Source organism: Cyprinus carpio, chromosome B4 (assembly GCF_018340385.1).
Source record: "Cyprinus carpio isolate SPL01 chromosome B4, ASM1834038v1, whole genome shotgun sequence".
NCBI lineage: Eukaryota > Metazoa > Chordata > Actinopteri > Cypriniformes > Cyprinidae > Cyprinus > Cyprinus carpio.
In genome coordinates this window covers 4,943,481-4,959,382 of record NC_056600.1, presented here as the reverse complement: position 1 = coordinate 4,959,382, position 15,902 = coordinate 4,943,481, and the positions used below count along the sequence as shown (strand labels likewise).

At 36.1% G+C, this 15,902-nt stretch overlaps 2 protein-coding genes and 1 long non-coding RNA gene across 7 annotated transcripts; 2 read left to right on the top strand and 1 right to left on the bottom strand.

The window, feature by feature from the left end:
- Positions 1–1,737: 1,737 nt before the first annotated feature.
- Positions 1,738–7,655, top strand: LOC122137134. Its single transcript, XR_006154629.1, has 4 exons — positions 1,738–1,979; positions 5,272–5,327; positions 5,415–5,497; positions 5,657–7,655. It is a non-coding gene; the product is annotated as an uncharacterized LOC122137134 (long non-coding RNA).
- Positions 7,656–8,069: 414 nt separating this feature from the next.
- arl1 (ADP-ribosylation factor-like 1) lies at positions 8,070–9,920 on the top strand. The gene is made up of 6 exons (XM_019086148.2): positions 8,070–8,226; positions 8,596–8,733; positions 8,814–8,895; positions 8,975–9,086; positions 9,196–9,374; positions 9,457–9,920. The coding sequence occupies exons 1-6, from the start codon at positions 8,223–8,225 to the stop codon at positions 9,485–9,487; spliced, it is 546 nt and encodes a 181-aa protein (XP_018941693.1). The 5' UTR covers positions 8,070–8,222; the 3' UTR covers positions 9,488–9,920.
- A 119-nt stretch (positions 9,921–10,039) lies between these two features.
- utp20 (UTP20 small subunit processome component) lies at positions 10,040–15,824 on the bottom strand. 5 transcript variants are annotated; one of them, XR_006154620.1, is made up of 11 exons: positions 15,814–15,824; positions 15,572–15,699; positions 13,615–13,740; positions 13,327–13,493; positions 12,822–13,030; positions 12,492–12,588; positions 12,294–12,398; positions 11,915–12,147; positions 11,705–11,834; positions 10,347–10,492; positions 10,040–10,180 (listed from the first exon to the last, which is right to left on the bottom strand). XR_006154620.1 is itself a non-coding variant. In XM_042722741.1 (8 exons), the coding sequence occupies exons 4-8, from the start codon at positions 13,024–13,026 to the stop codon at positions 10,481–10,483; spliced, it is 672 nt and encodes a 223-aa protein (XP_042578675.1). In that variant the 5' UTR covers positions 13,027–13,030; positions 13,327–13,493; positions 13,615–13,740; positions 15,572–15,734; the 3' UTR covers positions 10,253–10,480. The 5 variants fall into 5 exon arrangements, 1 of the variants encoding a protein (XP_042578675.1); XR_006154619.1 differs by lacking the exon at positions 15,814–15,824 and adding an exon at positions 14,305–14,560 and having other exon boundaries at positions 15,572–15,734; XR_006154618.1 differs by lacking the exon at positions 15,814–15,824 and having other exon boundaries at positions 15,572–15,734.
- Positions 15,825–15,902: the final 78 nt, after the last annotated feature.

Genomic DNA, 15,902 nt, shown 5'->3' with positions numbered 1-15,902 from the left:
AAACAGAATATTAAAATCCTTTTTTGCAAGACTATTTTCTTGTTAAAAAATACAAAGATTTACACGTTTTGTGTCTACTAATAAAACTAGTAAAAAAAAGTATATATCTAAAATATTAAAAAAAATAAATTTAAATTGATTAATAAAATTTAGTTTTTATATTTTTTTGTCTTATATACTAATAAATAAATTTTTGTATTTATAATTCTTTACTTTATTTAATTTTAAAATATTAAACTTATATGTAAATATCAGATTACCCCAGCCTTCAGTGTCACATGTAACGTCCAGTCTATCACATGATCATTTAGAAATCATTCTAATATTCTGATTTATTATGAGTGTTGGAAACAGTTCTGCTGTCTAATATATTTGATGAATAAAAGGTTAAAAAGAACTGCATTTATTCAAAATAAAAAAAAAATTCTAATAATATATATTCTAATAATATATTTTCTTTACTATCACTTTTTATCAATTTAACACATCCTTGCTGAATAAAAGTATTGATTTTATTTAAAAAAAAAAAAGAAAGATAAAAAAAAAATTACTTGACCCCAAATTACTGACCAGTAGTGTATATTATTGCAAAATTTTATATTTTAAAAACATAGCTTCTTTTTTTTTTTTTTTTTTTTTTTTACTTTTTATTCATCAAAGTATCCTAAAAAAGTATCACATGTTCTGAAAAAATATTAAGCAGCAGAACTGTTTCCAACTTTGATAATGAATCATCATATTAGAATGATTTCTAAAGGATCATGTGATAATGATCCTAAAAATTCAGTTTGCATCACAGAAATAAATGATAATTTAAAGTATAATACATTTAAAAACAATTATTTTAAATTGTAATAATATATCACAATATTACATTTTTTTCTGTATTTTTTATCAAATAAATGCAGGCTTGATGAGCAGAAGAAACTTCTTTCAAAAATAAATAAAAATAGTAATGTTTCCAAACTTTTGGTCTGTACTGTATATATATATATATATATATATATATATATATATATATATATATATATATATATATAAAGTATTAAAGTATACATAGTGTTAAAATATTAACATAGTATTAAAGCTATTAAAAACAAATGTATAAACTTTGAAGCATAAATACAATTGGCATAAGTAAAAAAAAATGAAACCTAGGCTATACACTAACTACAACATTGCATGAGTTTCACCATCACATTGTTGCTTCCAACAGCTCTGTCAATATTTATTTAACAAACATTTTCCCTGAAATTTTGAGTTAGAATAGTTTGCAGAAGAATAGTTTGATGCACCTTTGTAGTCACATTTAGCCACTTAGCAAACAAAAAAAAAAAGTTTTTTTTTTTAAAAATCACAAGGGTATTACTGATGTATTTTATGTCACAGAATAAAACATAATACATATAAATCTCATAAAGATAACACATCAACTACTGATGAATCTGGAATCCTAAAAGTAAACCTTCTATTCATATGTTATTCATACAATATGACAATTATTTTCATCAACAAGATAGTATAACTGAAGTGTTGGGCATGGCTTTCAGCCCATGTCTACCAGCTTTAAAGCCATTTATATACTACTAAAAGTATGCTTTTAACAAATACACGTACAATGTAAACATTCTCTTCATAGATCAGAAATAGTAATATTGCACTACACAAATGTTGTCCAATCAAATTCTTTCTAGAGAAAGTCCCTCCTCTAAACACTATCTGCAAACAGCTAGCAGCACAAGCACTGTGTAGTTTCAGAAATGTGAGAACAGGTTTACCTTTCCAGCAGATCTGAAGAAGTGTCTGGAGGGGCAGCAGGTGAGAGATGCGCAGATACACCGCGAGCACAACAAACACTACAGAGACTGTCCTTCTGCCGCAGAGAGGACACCTAGTGAACACTACTGCATCAATACACACTTAATTCGAAACAAAAGGACTGATGACTTCATACGCGGAAAGTTACTTTAACGTTACAGGTGAGTCGCGTTACACTCGATTCCTGCACTTTACCGCAATTTGTGTCGGTTTTGTTTGCTGACGGGCAGTAATTGAGAGATATTAAGAGTCTGTCACTAAGCTGCCCTCTGCAGAATCTGTACTTTCATAGCATTAAACGATATGTAATCAGGCATCATTGTTGTCAAGCATCGAATGTGGAGCGGATGGAGAACTGCGCTGTTTCACCTGGCGACGATTCGAAAAGCACCCGGATGTACTCGACTTGTCGCTGTAATAAAGCGTTGTCGCGCACTTTCTGCTTCCCAGAAGCATATTTGTCAAATACACACAGAACGTTTCATACGTTTTCATGAAGCAAAATAAGCACGTTATATTGAGTACTTTATGTACTGCTTACTACAGCACATGTACAAAATAAAGATAAGCATAAGCCCCATCGGTACTGTTATTAGCTCAGTCTTTTATAGGCTTTTGTGATAGGAACTGTGTAGGTAGTCTGTGGGGAACTACACAAATCCTGAACTTTTGAATCAGTGCATTCAATCAGATTAGTCGCATTCACAAATTAATCATTTATTGTGATTTGTGAACGGCTTTTGTTTTAATCGTCCTTTATCTAAGAATAGTATGCTGTGTTCATTCTGGTTGGAATCTAATTTTGGATCCAACAATTCATTTTTTTTAATTCATCATAATTTTGCAAATTATCCAAATACTCAAGCTTGAAGTTGTACTAGTAGTTACAAATGCTACCATCTGATGCTGGCTAACTATCACTCAGACAGATTACCAGTTACAAATGCTACCATCTGATGCTGGCGCACGTGCTCACAGGCTTGAACAAAGCAATATAATATATATATGTGAACGGCTATTATATATATATATATATATATATATATATAATATATATATATATATATATATATATACCATCCTGGCTGATAAAATATATTAGGCCTGCATTTATTTTTGTAGTGTGTGGGAAAATGGTGTACTTCTTTACTATTACTATAGCGTATAATGTTACACTATAAACTACATAGCTCTGTCCACAGTTGTATAGCAGGATCCAACAGATCAGAGGTAAATGTTCTGTATAAAGTATAATTTACTAACATGTTATTTATTGTAAGGGACTCTACATTTACTACAACACTACTTAACACTACACTTACTAGTATAATATATATATATATATATATAATATATATATATATACTATATATTATATATATATTATATATATATATATACTATATATATATATATATAGCCCATAGGCTACTTATGCATCTTTATTTTATAGATATATAGAACATATCAGAACTTTTTAAGAATATTAAAAAAATTACATTCTTGAAGAACATTCTTATAAACGTATCTTAAGATAGTTCTCTTAAGAAATTTCTTAACTTCTTTCTTAAGATGTTCATGAATCTTTTAAAGATAAACGGTGAACAACTTTAAAGATTGTGGAACTTTAACAAAAACTTACATCTATGTGAATTACACTACTGCACATCGAGTCTAATGACCTTAAGTGGATTTTTGTGCATTACACCACTGAAAATAGAGGAATACTCAACTTAAATGGGTTGTGCCCTCCTGTGGTGATTTTTGTCACTCACACCGCCACATATTGAGTTTTGTTAACTTACAATATGTGTTTTTAGTGTATTACACCACTGCAAGTCTAGTCTAATGGCCTTCATGTGGTGATTTTAGTTTATTACACCACTGCAAATCGAGTCTAATTCTGCAAATACTCACCTAAATACTCTAGCTTAATGTTGTACTAGATGCACATAATGCATAAATGTTAAAAGAAAAAAATACAATACATAAAATACACATATTTTACATTAAAACACTGTATCTGCGCTTGATTAGTTTTTGACAAAAGCATGTGCTATATGAAATTCCGAAGCTCCAGTGGCCTAAAGAAAGCATGTGACTGCTTCAATATCTGGTTCAAAAAAAAAAAAATATATATATATATATATATATATATATATATATATATATATATATATATATATAATATATATTATATATATATATATATATATATATATATATATATATATATATATATAATTTATACATTTTTAAAAATTAAAAAAAAAATCTAATATCATAATTTTATATGCAGCTCAAATTAACTTTACCTGAAATAATTAAAAATGAACTTTATGAAATAAAGTTAAAGGCACAGAGTAAAGAGAAAGATCACAGATTTATGAATTTATGTTTTGTTTAATTCAAATTTGTGTAATAATATTAAAATAAATTAGAATCACGTGTAAAAAGCTGTTTTACAGTCTATTTAAAAATGACAGCTAACAAAAATGCAATAATTATAATTATTTCTATTATAATTTAATTAAGTTATTCTTTGTATTGATTGCATCATTATCTATGTGTTATTTTGTTCTGTCTTCTCTTCTGTTAAAATACATTTATATTGGATAAAGTCAAAAGATCTAAAATGCATTGCGCCTCCCTGTGGTGATTTTTGTGGATGAATTACGCCACAAAATCTTATGAACTTGACGAATTTGGGGCCTCCTGTGCAAATCAAGTCTAGTTAAACAGGTTTTGTGTTACAGTTGAGAGGAAAGCCTTGATCCAAGCCATCATTAAGCCATCACTAACCTCTGTCACTTTTCAAATCAAAACTAATTTTTCAAATGCATTTTTGATAACTAAGAGACCTTACTGACAGACGTTCTTCATGCCACAGTGCACATATTTAACTAATCAACAATAACATTATCATCGACAGAATGGCATGTAACACTGCAAAATTTACTGGACAAACAACATTTACTCACATTTGGCGCTTGAGAGGTGTTTCATTTTGTGCCCCAGATGGGAACACAAACATCCATAATTGGCATTTCTTCATGTTCTCCTCCCGGCACTTTAGACAGCGAGATCTGAGGTGATAAATCTGTCAGTGCAGAATCTTGCAAGGATATCTGTTTTAGACCAATCAAGCCCGGTGATGGTGGCACAATCTTACACTCAGATTTATTGATTTATTTTGCATTTTCTTGTTAAGATTTAGTTTACAGACAGGGGGAAGGCAATAACAGCAAGTACAAAGATTCAAGGATTATAATTAATACAGCATTACTGAACAATAATATATTCCCTTATATCAATTTCTCATTGCACAGTTTTAGGAAAATGTACACAAATCACGTTGTCTTTAAACATTCTTGAGGAAGACCGCATCATTTTATCATTTGTTTCTTTGCAAATCTTTGATGTTTATGAAGAATTACTATTTTATCTTTGTAGTGCACATGACTTCTGGACCATTGGATCCAGTTCATCTGGTTCATCCAGCTCTGCCTGTGAGTATGTTAAATACCTTGTATTAATATAACTATTATTTACATTAATACTTTGGGTTATACAGTATGTAGTTCTTTACCCTACAGAGTAAGAGATGTGTTTGAACACCCAGTCAACAGAAGCAGATCTCTGGGACGTGTGGATAGACATTCGCTGTAATCATGGACAGGTGATGCTTATAATGTGTTTTTGGCTAGTTAATGTGTAGGTTACCATCATTTTCTTTTTGAGGGGCCTCTCCTTTGAAAAGTAAATGATGGTAACCTAAGTAGGTGGGGAAGGGACGGGGGATGTGGCTTTTTATGCAGTTTTATTTTATTTTTTCCAGTCTGGACAAAATCATAACCACTACTGGTCACAGTGCAGGAAGCTCCAGGGGGAGACTGTACTGGTATCCCCCTTCTTCAGGCGCGCTTCACACACACTCCAGCATTCACTCATATCACAGAGACCTGGCTGGGATCAAACCAGCAACCTCTGAACCCGTGAGGCAGCGCTCTTACCTGTGAGCCACAGGTCTCTTGTTTGAACTTGTAGAGGAACTTTTATTTCACAGTTATCCTGTGCTGCTGCTGCTGTTGAAATAAATAATTTAAAGCTCTCAGTTGTGTGGGATTTGAACCCATGCCTCTACCACAGGCTTGTGCACAAAAGAACATGTGATAATCACTAGTGCCACCGTGGCTCTCACACTGAGTGTTGGCACTTGGGGCAGTTTGTTGGATATAATGGAAACAAGTTAACATAAGCACTAGCTGGGTTTGAACCCAGCACCTTCTGCACCCATGTAGCAGCACTATAACCCGTGAGCCACAGGTCTCTTGTTTGAATTGGTGGAGGAACTTATATTTCACTGGTATCCTGTTTTTTTTTTTTTTTTCAATAAACAAGTTAAAGCATTCAGTTGTGGTGGTATTTGAGCCCATGTCTCTACCACATTCTTGCGCACAGACAACACGTGTTAGTCACTAGTACCACTGTCTCTCACTGTGAGTATTAGCATTTGAGAAACTTGGTTGGATATAATTTTAACAATTTAACATAAGCAACAGCAGGACTTGAACTCAGCACCTTCTACAACCATGAGGCAGTGCTTTTACCTGTGAGCCACAGATTCTGTGTTGAGTCATGTACAAGAATTTATATTTCACTGTTAACCTGTATGTGACAATAAACTAAATAACCAGCAAGTATTACAATTAACTGAGGTGGGATCTGAACCCATGTTTCCATCACACAAAGAACATGATTGCCCACTAGCCCATCACAGCTTGCCTGTAGAGGACTGGAATTTGAGTGACTTTGTTGGATTTAATGACAACAATTTAACAAGCAATGGTGGGATTTAAACTTAAGGTGCCACAATTAAAACACAACACACTATCACCTGAGCCACTGAAGTTAAAAAATGTTTCCTCCTTTGGTGATTTTTGTGAATTACACCGCTGCAAATCCAGTCTAATGAGCCAAAATGGGTTGCAGCACCACATATAACAGCCTCTGTGGTTCAGTGGATGATCACTTGTCTTTCATATGTGAAAATCTGGGTTCAAACCCAGCAATTGCTGAACTTACTATTTATATTACAACACAGTTCTCAATGAAACCCCATGTAAACTAAACTCAGTCCTTCAGGCTCTGTAGCTCAGTTGATAAAGCACTGCAGTTTAATCATGGATAACTTGGTTCAAATCCCATTATTGCTTATGATAAATTGCTCATGTTAAATACATCAAAGTGTCCCAAAAGTCAGTAGTTGGTTTGAAAACCATGATGGCACTAGTGGCTAAACACACACTGGTTGTACACAAGACTATGATTAAAACATGGCTTTGAATCCTACCTCGGTGTGTGGCGATCACTCCACAGGAAAAAACGTTTTGACAACAGTGCACTACCAAATAATGGAGCAGGATGGTAAAAGTGGAGGACTCTGGGGTAATAAAACAGTATGGTCATTGTTTTTGTATTCTTTGTGCACAAAAAGTATTCTCATAGCTTCGTAATATAGCCCTGATGTCACATGGACTGTTTTAATGATGTCCTTACTGCGTTTCTGGGCCTGGGAACATTTCAGTTGCATTGTTGTCCATGCAAGGTCAGAAAGCCCTCAGATTTCATCAACAATATCTTAATTAGTGTTATGAAGATGAATCAAGGGCTTACAGGTTGGGAGCACAGAGGGTTGGAACGACATGAGGGTGAGTAATTAATGAGAGAATTTTCATTTTTACTTGAACTAACCTTTTAACTTTATAAGGTGAGACCTATCCCTTAAAAAGGGATGATATGAGCCAATGATTTTACCCTTTTTTTTCTTAAGGGAAAAACCACATTCCAACCACTCAACCACCTCCATTTGGTACTGTTTTATTTTTCTTAAGGGAAAAACCACATTCCAACCACTCAACCACCTCCATTTGGTACTGTTTTATCAAATGTTGGGTAGAGGTCATGACCTCCAATCACTGAACAATTTAATTTTTGTATGGTTTTTTTTGAACATGAAAAATAAGCAAATATTCAGAATTATAATGTTAAAATCTCCTTCTCAGACCAAACTCTGGAAGTGTTAGAAACAGAGGATGCCCTGGACATTATTTGTATATGATGGCAAAATTCCACATTCACAAAACACAATGACTTAATTTTAAACCTAACTGTAAAATACTCACTTCTGATTTACTTTTACTTTACTCATCATCACGTCAAAGAATCTCCTCCAGTAAAAATACTGATTTGAGGTATTTACAGACAGCAGCAGATTCGCTTAGAAGAGTGTGGAATGTGCGCGCGGTGGATCGTCCACGTGTACGTGTGACACGTCACTCATCAGCTCGACCACGGAAGTGTTTCCATCAGAAAGACAGCGTAACTAAAGTATTTCATCCAGAATGGGTAGGTCTGCGTGAAATAACATATATGTTGTTGGATGTAATAGACAGTTCATTTTAAAATGCGATCAATACGAACGCTTTTCTGTGTGCGTACAAAGGGAAGTTTGCTCATCACGCATTGGTTCGCCTGGTGACGCTAGTTTGTTTGTTAGCATAGCAGATATCAGAATTAGCCAAGTTATTGAAAAACTCAGTTTTAAAACATGTTTGCCTCTTTTCATAATGATTATAGTGTTTTGTTCGAATGTGTTTGGGTGTGATTCCTTCAAGCGACATACATGTACTATGATTCTGAGACAGACTGATCTAAAATGGCATTAGTTCACCATTTTCTGTTCAATAATTTCATATAATTCTATTGTTTTTACAGGGGGGTTCTTTTCCAGCCTCTTCTCGGGTCTGTTTGGCACCAGAGAGATGAGAATCCTCATTTTGGGTTTGGATGGAGCTGGAAAAACCACCATATTGTACAGACTTCAAGTGGGAGAAGTGGTGACCACTATTCCTAGTACGTGTTTATGATGATTTCTGTACACAGCTTTACACATGAGATGTAGTGTGAGCTAACTTGCTTTTTTTCAAACACAGCGATTGGTTTCAATGTGGAAACTGTGACGTACAAGAACTTGAAGTTTCAAGTGTGGGACCTCGGTGGACAGACGAGTATCAGGCAAGATGTTTTTAATTTGCTTTACATTACATTGATTAAGAAAGAAATCGAGCTAAAGATTACTCTTGTTCTTCCACAGGCCGTATTGGCGGTGTTATTACTCCAACACGGACGCGGTGATTTACGTCGTGGACAGCAGTGACCGTGACCGAATGGGCATCTCCAAATCTGAGCTGGTGGCCATGTTGGAGGTTGGTCAGATTGTTATGCTGCGTACCTCTTAAAGGCTCTTCACGGAACCAAAGATGCCTATAAAGTACCTGTATTTTAAAGAGTGAAGTCATCGGTCTTGTCTTTCAGGAGGAGGAGCTAAAGAAAGCCATTCTGGTGGTGTTTGCAAACAAGCAGGACATGGAACAGGCCATGACGCCTACCGAAGTGGCTAACGCTCTCGGTTTACCTGCGCTCAAAGATAGGAAGTGGCAGATCTTCAAGACGTCTGCTACTAAAGGCACAGGCCTGGATGAGGCGATGGAATGGTGAGAGTTTTACTTCTTGACAGTTTAAATACAAATTCTTTGCATTGCATTTACTGATACCTCCTGTTCTTCCGCATTTCAGGTTGGTCGAGTCACTGAAGAGCCGGCAGTAAATGCAAAAGCATCTTGTAAATAGGAACTTCAGAGACTTCTTATTGGGGGTCCTTTGGACCAATGACTGCGTTCTTCCTTTTGTGTGAAGACCATCCTCTTTTCCCGTTTAGTACAGAAACGTTGAACGGACTCTCCACGAATGAACTCCCCCTTCTTGCTTCTCGTCTCTACTGATGCTTGTTTTTGGTAAACTGTATTCACTACGTTTGTAATTTCAGAAGTATCTGCTTTTTAAATTTAGCCTACTTTCGGATTAATCACTGCAGCTCAGTTTGATATTATGTGGGTAGATATTTAAGACTGACTCGTTTGTATGCTTTTGGATTTGTAATGGCATATTTATATTTGCATGTGTACAGGGGCACACACTCCTGCGTTATGGCTGTGAAATAAATATGCAGTTGACACGTATTGCATCATGCATAACATCAATGGCTGGGCTGTTTTTGCATGTTTTTTTACATTTATTTTAAAAACATTGCACAAGTTGCAAAAATCCATGTACTGATACAGACTCAGTCGACGGACAGACCCTCTCAGCTGATTATAGCCAAGTCTTTCAGTGACGTGCCTTTATGTTTCTTTGCTTTATGTCCTGTACACACAAATGCGATTTTCCGCTTTTTGGCCTCGTTTTTCTTAAACTGCTTCTTTACCTTCTTTCTGGCAGCAATGTCAGGATTTACAACAGCCTGTCAGGGGAAATCATGAATATAATTACCATTTCATTTTTACTTTTGTTATAAAGATGTGTAACTGGGAAATTAACAAACAAATGGTTTATTTATAGTTGTCTCTGAAGACTAGAAGAACAACAAATTGCACGCTTTGTAACAGCATTTAGAAACATGTTTTTACCTGCATGGCTTTGGCTTTCTTGCGTGAAGCTCGTCTCTGAGCGGCTTCTTTCTGCACTGCGGCAAAGGCCAGAGAGAATCGCTCCAGACCGACCAGCTTCTTCAACAACTCGATCAACTCCTGAGCCAGATTCTTCAGTGTGGGGTCTGAAACGAGACCAAAAGATCAATGAAATGTCTGTTTCACCCACATTGTCAATCATTGAGATAGTGACATTCTAATTTAGTTTGAATTTAGCATTAGCGTTTTTGCTACATGGAATTTAAAGCAGCCTAACCCTGTAAAAACACATGAAATAAGTCCGTATCATGTTTGACTTTTATGGCACATATTGTATGATATAGTGAGAATACAGAGCTCACACTCCAGAAGGAAAAAAACCTTCAATTTTATTTTATTTAAACAATTTAAGAAATTTGATGCAGGCAAAAATATTAGATGAAATTTTGATCTTTATGACATAAATCGTAGTTTAGAGCTAAAGACTAATGTATATTAATGCATAGATTTAGGCACAAGCACGTGATATTTCTAAAAAATAATGTATAATCAAACGTAAGTTGTTTTAAGTCCAGTCTTAAAAATTCTACTAACAATTTAAAAGTCGTTAATATGTTTACTTCATACAAAATCAGTAAAGATTTCACAACATGTACAGCCTAAAGGTTGATGTTTCTACAATTATGCGAATCCAATGAAGGCCTTTTGCTGACAAGTATAAACTATCAATCAAATGACAGAAGGCTTGTGGTATATTGTGCACAGCAGGTTTTTCAAGTTTTAATCATTTAGAGGCCTTAGAGGTTTGTGTATCAAATATGACACAGGCAACTTCATTCTAACTGAAGTGAAGTGACATACAGCCAAGTATGGTGACCCATACTCAGAATTTGTGCTCTGCATTTAACCCATCCAAAGTGCACACACACACACACGGAGCAGTGGGCAGCCATTTATGCTGTGGCGCCTGGGGAGCAGTTGGGGGTTCGGTGCTTTGCTCAAGGGCACCTCAGTCGTGGTATTGCCGGCCCAAGACTCGAACCCACAACCTTAGGGTTAGGAGTTAAACTCTCTAACCACTAGGCCACGACTTCCCCCAAATGGACTACAGACCTTTTGAAAAAACTGTTGAGAACTACTGAAGTACCAATCAAGACCCGTTCACACCAAGAATGATAACTATAATGATAACTGTATATTAAATGCTCAAGTTCTATAAAGTCAGTGGATTTAGATTTGAAAAAAAACATTCTGAAAGTGATTCCAACGATATAGTTCCTGTGTCGATATTATGATGTTCTTTGGGTGAACGGCTCTTTAAGGTGCCTCTGTGTATAAATAGATTTATATGGACATACTTTGAGAGGATGTTTGATGAATTTCTTCTTCTTGAGGCGTTCAGAGTTACACACGACTCCGCTGAGGTACTGCAGCAGTGCTGGGATGTGAGGAAGGAGCAGATGGCAGCCGATAGTCAAAGAATCTACCCTGAGAAGAGAAACAGAGAAGTCAAATGTACAAATAATAGTGTGTCCTTTATCATAATCATCAACACCGCTGATGGCTACCTGATACATAACAGCTCTGATCGGGTTCGGGGATCACACAGTCATTCAGAATCAGATCTGATTCATTCTCCTTGGGTTCATAGTCTGGAGAGGTTAGCAAGCTCTCTGCTATTTCCATCACTATGGCCGTCGTGATGGCAGACACGTTTTTGGAGGGTAACAGAGCAAATACACTGAGCAGGACATCACACTCAGGGTGGCCCGGTCTCTGCTTAGCAAACAAAGGAAAATACCTGACAGGGAGAAAAGACAACATTTATATTATAATCAGACTGCAACATTTCAAGTCAGCAATAAAATATGACAACAATGGCATCATAAATTGTGTTAAAACTTTTTTTTTTTTATTCAAGTCAAGTCACATTTCTTTATATCTCACTTTATTCAGGTTAAGTCAGTTCAGTGCTGATTCGATTCGGTTCAATGTCGGATGTTACAAAGTTCAACAATTTAGGAACCAATTATATCCAGCTATTAAGCAGCTCTAAAGAAACAAAATACATATTATTAAAAACTAAAATTATTCCTTTAGGGCACCATTGTAAAAAGTCCACAAACCTGCGGTTAATAAACTCACCTAGGATTTTGGCTCCACACACGGATGACTTTCACGAGGAGTGCTGGTGAATACGAATAATGAAGTTCTTCAGAAGATTGATGCAGCCAGGTTTGAGCTAGAGGAAGATCAAGAACAGTGAGTGCTTGAGATCAGCACCCTCAAAAATAGATCCAACCACTACACAATATACCAAAAATTTTAAATCTGATATTGTGCTTTGAAACAAACACACTTGCCTTCAAATTGCTGACTCTGAAGAGGAACTCCAGGAATTATTTACACAATTAAGTGCAAAATTTCAGTTTGCATTAAACGATTAATGAGGATGGTTTTCTGCATTCAGCTGACCTGTTCTCTGTGATCCAGTATAAATGACACTGAGGCCGTGATGCACAGCAGGATCTGCAGAACTTTGGGCAGGTAGATGTGGATGAGATGGCCCATTTTTTGGATGAGCATTTCTATGGTGTTGAGCAGGCTGTGTTGGTGACCCACAGGGAGAACAGCAGACAGGTTTGTCTCGGCTACAGCTCATTCTATTGCGGCCAGACATGCTCCTGCAAGCAACAAATTATCCATTTACTGTGGTACGTTGATGCATCTTTAAAATCAATGTTTGCTTTTTATCTATCTGCTCTTTTTTGAAAAAGTAAAAGGAGTAAATCAGATTCTGTTGGTTTAGCGTGTCTCATTAAAAAGACGTTAATTTATAAATTGTGAAGATGGTACTCATTATTAAATAAGGTTCATAAATGGTCCAAATAATATATTATCTAATTAACTGCAAAATAGGTGTATTTAAGGGGTATGTTAGGATGTAATCATTTTAAAAAGCTTAAATTCAGGTCAGTACCTTCAGCATGATGACAAACAGGCTCCAGCAGAAGATCTATAAACATGCCCAACTCCTCTGCCTGACAGCCTGCCAGGAAGCGCAGCACTATGGAGGAATGCAAAGCTGTGTTCGCCTTACCCTGAAACCTATTACCAACCCTAGGGCACATCCGCCCATATAGTATCCTGAAAGAATATATAAATAACTACTAACTGCAGGCACATAACATTAACATTCAGAGAAGAAACAACAGCGAATGACCGAGCAATGACATCATTAATATGCATTGTGCATCTAAACACACACCTCATAAGCATGGAAATGAGCTGGGGTCTATGCGACAGAAGTACCGCGGCTCCTTCCTCTGAGATGTTGAAATGGACAATCTCATCTTTAAAGTGCTTGTCATTCAGAAGTCTCTCCAGGATCTCTCTGTAAACAGTGACAAATCGACAATTATTACGGACCTAAAACAAAGCCCTGGGGAATACCGCCACTGCAGCAATATTTTAAAAAAGTATTGCTGTAAGCCATCATATTAATAAACCCCCAAATATAAATAAAAAAAGTCCACATAACTAAAAAATTGCTTAAAACTTGTTTAAAGCATTCCTACGGCAAGTTTGAGGTAGGAGAAAAGAACTGATAACAGGGTTAAAATTAGATCAGCGAGGGTTGCCTCTAGTTATTTTTTTCCTGCATCAAATGAGAAAAGTGGCTCAGAGTAACCCAGAGATGTGAAATGAATATCATAATAGACTAAAAGACTTCCTGAGGCAATTGGTACATTCCAGTATCTCAGCAGTGAAAGTTAGTAAGGTAACCAAAGAAGTCTGTTGGAAGATACCATCAGTCTCTGCTCTGGATATAAAGCATTCTATTCATAAACTGACCTAGTTACTGTATAATACAACATTATTAAACAGAAAAAAAACTAATGTTGAAAGCAAGAAGAGATGGGACAGTGTATTTTGTGCTTTGTGTTAGAAGACTTACTTGTAGACCAGAATGTTTGGGTCTTTGTATGTCATCAAACATTACAGTGCTATTTTCTGGATTTGGTGGTCTTTATGGCACAGAAGCGGTGGGTTAGAGAAAAATTTGTCTCAGGCAGCCATTAATAAGTAAAATTATCTTTCACATTAAGATGGGAAATCATACTTGGATATACAGTTGACTTAGTTTTGCCTCCATATATAAAGCTTTTGGGTTGGTGAATTTGGAAAAGACCTTTAAGTGTGCAATGAGCTGCCTGTAACAAAATAAGTACATATGCTGACGAAACAAATGAACGCTCATTTTTCTGGTATATTAGTGTTACATCCTAAGATGTATGTTATTGTTGCTGTTAATACTGTGTGTTAACTCTATGTAACTGTGCTTCATTGATGCTTGACATCCTGTTGGGAGTTGTAGTTTTTGTTGGTTTTCCTCTGTTCCTCCCTGTCCTCTCACAGAAGACCTAATTGATGTCACCTGTTCCTCGTCAGAGCTGTGGAGAGGGAGCTTGTATTTAAACAGAGGGAACGGACAACACCAGAGGGAGAGAGAGTTGGCTTGTCTGTTTTCACAGTTGGTGGTTTTAAAGCAGTGGTGCTGCTTTAAAGAAAGCCTGTTGTATTTGATTGCTATTGTGTGATCAGGGCCTGTAGTGTATCTTCAAGACAGCCTGTTGTACTGGCTGTAGTGATTAGAAATGTGTTTCTTTTTCTGTTTATTCTTCTGCCTGCAGACGCAGTAAGGAGGTGGGTGCCATTTTTATTTTATCAAACTTATGCTTTTCTCCTGGTTTTGTGGAACAGTGAGGAAGTCAGGGAAGAGACCTGTTGTTGATTTTGATGTTTTGTTTGCTAGGTAAGTTAGATTACTTTGTTTTCAGTTAGCATCCCCTTTTTGTTTGTTATTTTGGCCTTAACCCCCTCCTGAAGCTACAAGCGTCTTATTCTTTCTTTTTGAATTATCCCTATTGTTAAATCTCTAATTTTCCCTTACCCTTTAGCCCCACTGTACAAAGACTTTATATTGTAAATAAAATCTTGAAGCGTTTTCATGAGTTTGAGTGCTGGGATTACGGATAGTCAACTCTCTCTCACTATTTTGTTTGCAAGTTCACCGACACAATTTTTTCTTAAATAGCATATGTTACTCCCCTTGTCACCCCTAGACACAGAGGGGGACGTAACATTAGGCATGCACATCTAATCTGTGCAAGTATGTAACTAGAACACAAAGACGAATGTTAGAAAATTAGATCATCTCTTACTTGGCTGCTGCTTTTCTAGGGATCTTCTTCTTGGGTTGTTTGGAATCTTCTTCCTTTTCTTCCATGTCAGTGTCTACCTCTTCACACATTTCCTGCTCTGATGAGGAGCTGCTCTTCTTTATGAGGTCCTGTGTGGGAGCCACCTGCAGGTCAGAACTCATTACTGTGAAGGCAGAGAAAAGGCTGTTATGTAGAACTTTCTAAAAAGAAAAATAGGTTGATGACACAAAGCTCATACACACCTGATGAAGCGCAGCAGTAACGGGCTGAGCTCTCTGCTGCGTGGCTCCACTCTTTCGGGAAACTGGGCCATTGCTCGCCAAAGTAGTCA

Coding starts and splice junctions, on each gene's coding strand:
- utp20 (XM_042722741.1), bottom strand. CDS start 13,026: ATGTCTGGCCGCAATAGAATGAGCTGTAGCCGAGACAAACCTGTCTGC. Junction 12,148..12,491: donor GTGTGGAGCCAAAATCCTAG/GTGAGTTTATTA, acceptor TCTCCCTGTCAG/GTATTTTCCTTTGTTTGCTA. Junction 11,830..11,914: donor TCAGAGCTGTTATGTATCAG/GTAGCCATCAGC, acceptor TTCTCAGGGTAG/ATTCTTTGACTATCGGCTGC.
- arl1 (XM_019086148.2), top strand. Junction 8,734..8,813: donor AGTGGTGACCACTATTCCTA/GTACGTGTTTAT, acceptor TTTCAAACACAG/CGATTGGTTTCAATGTGGAA. Junction 8,896..8,974: donor GGTGGACAGACGAGTATCAG/GCAAGATGTTTT, acceptor GTTCTTCCACAG/GCCGTATTGGCGGTGTTATT.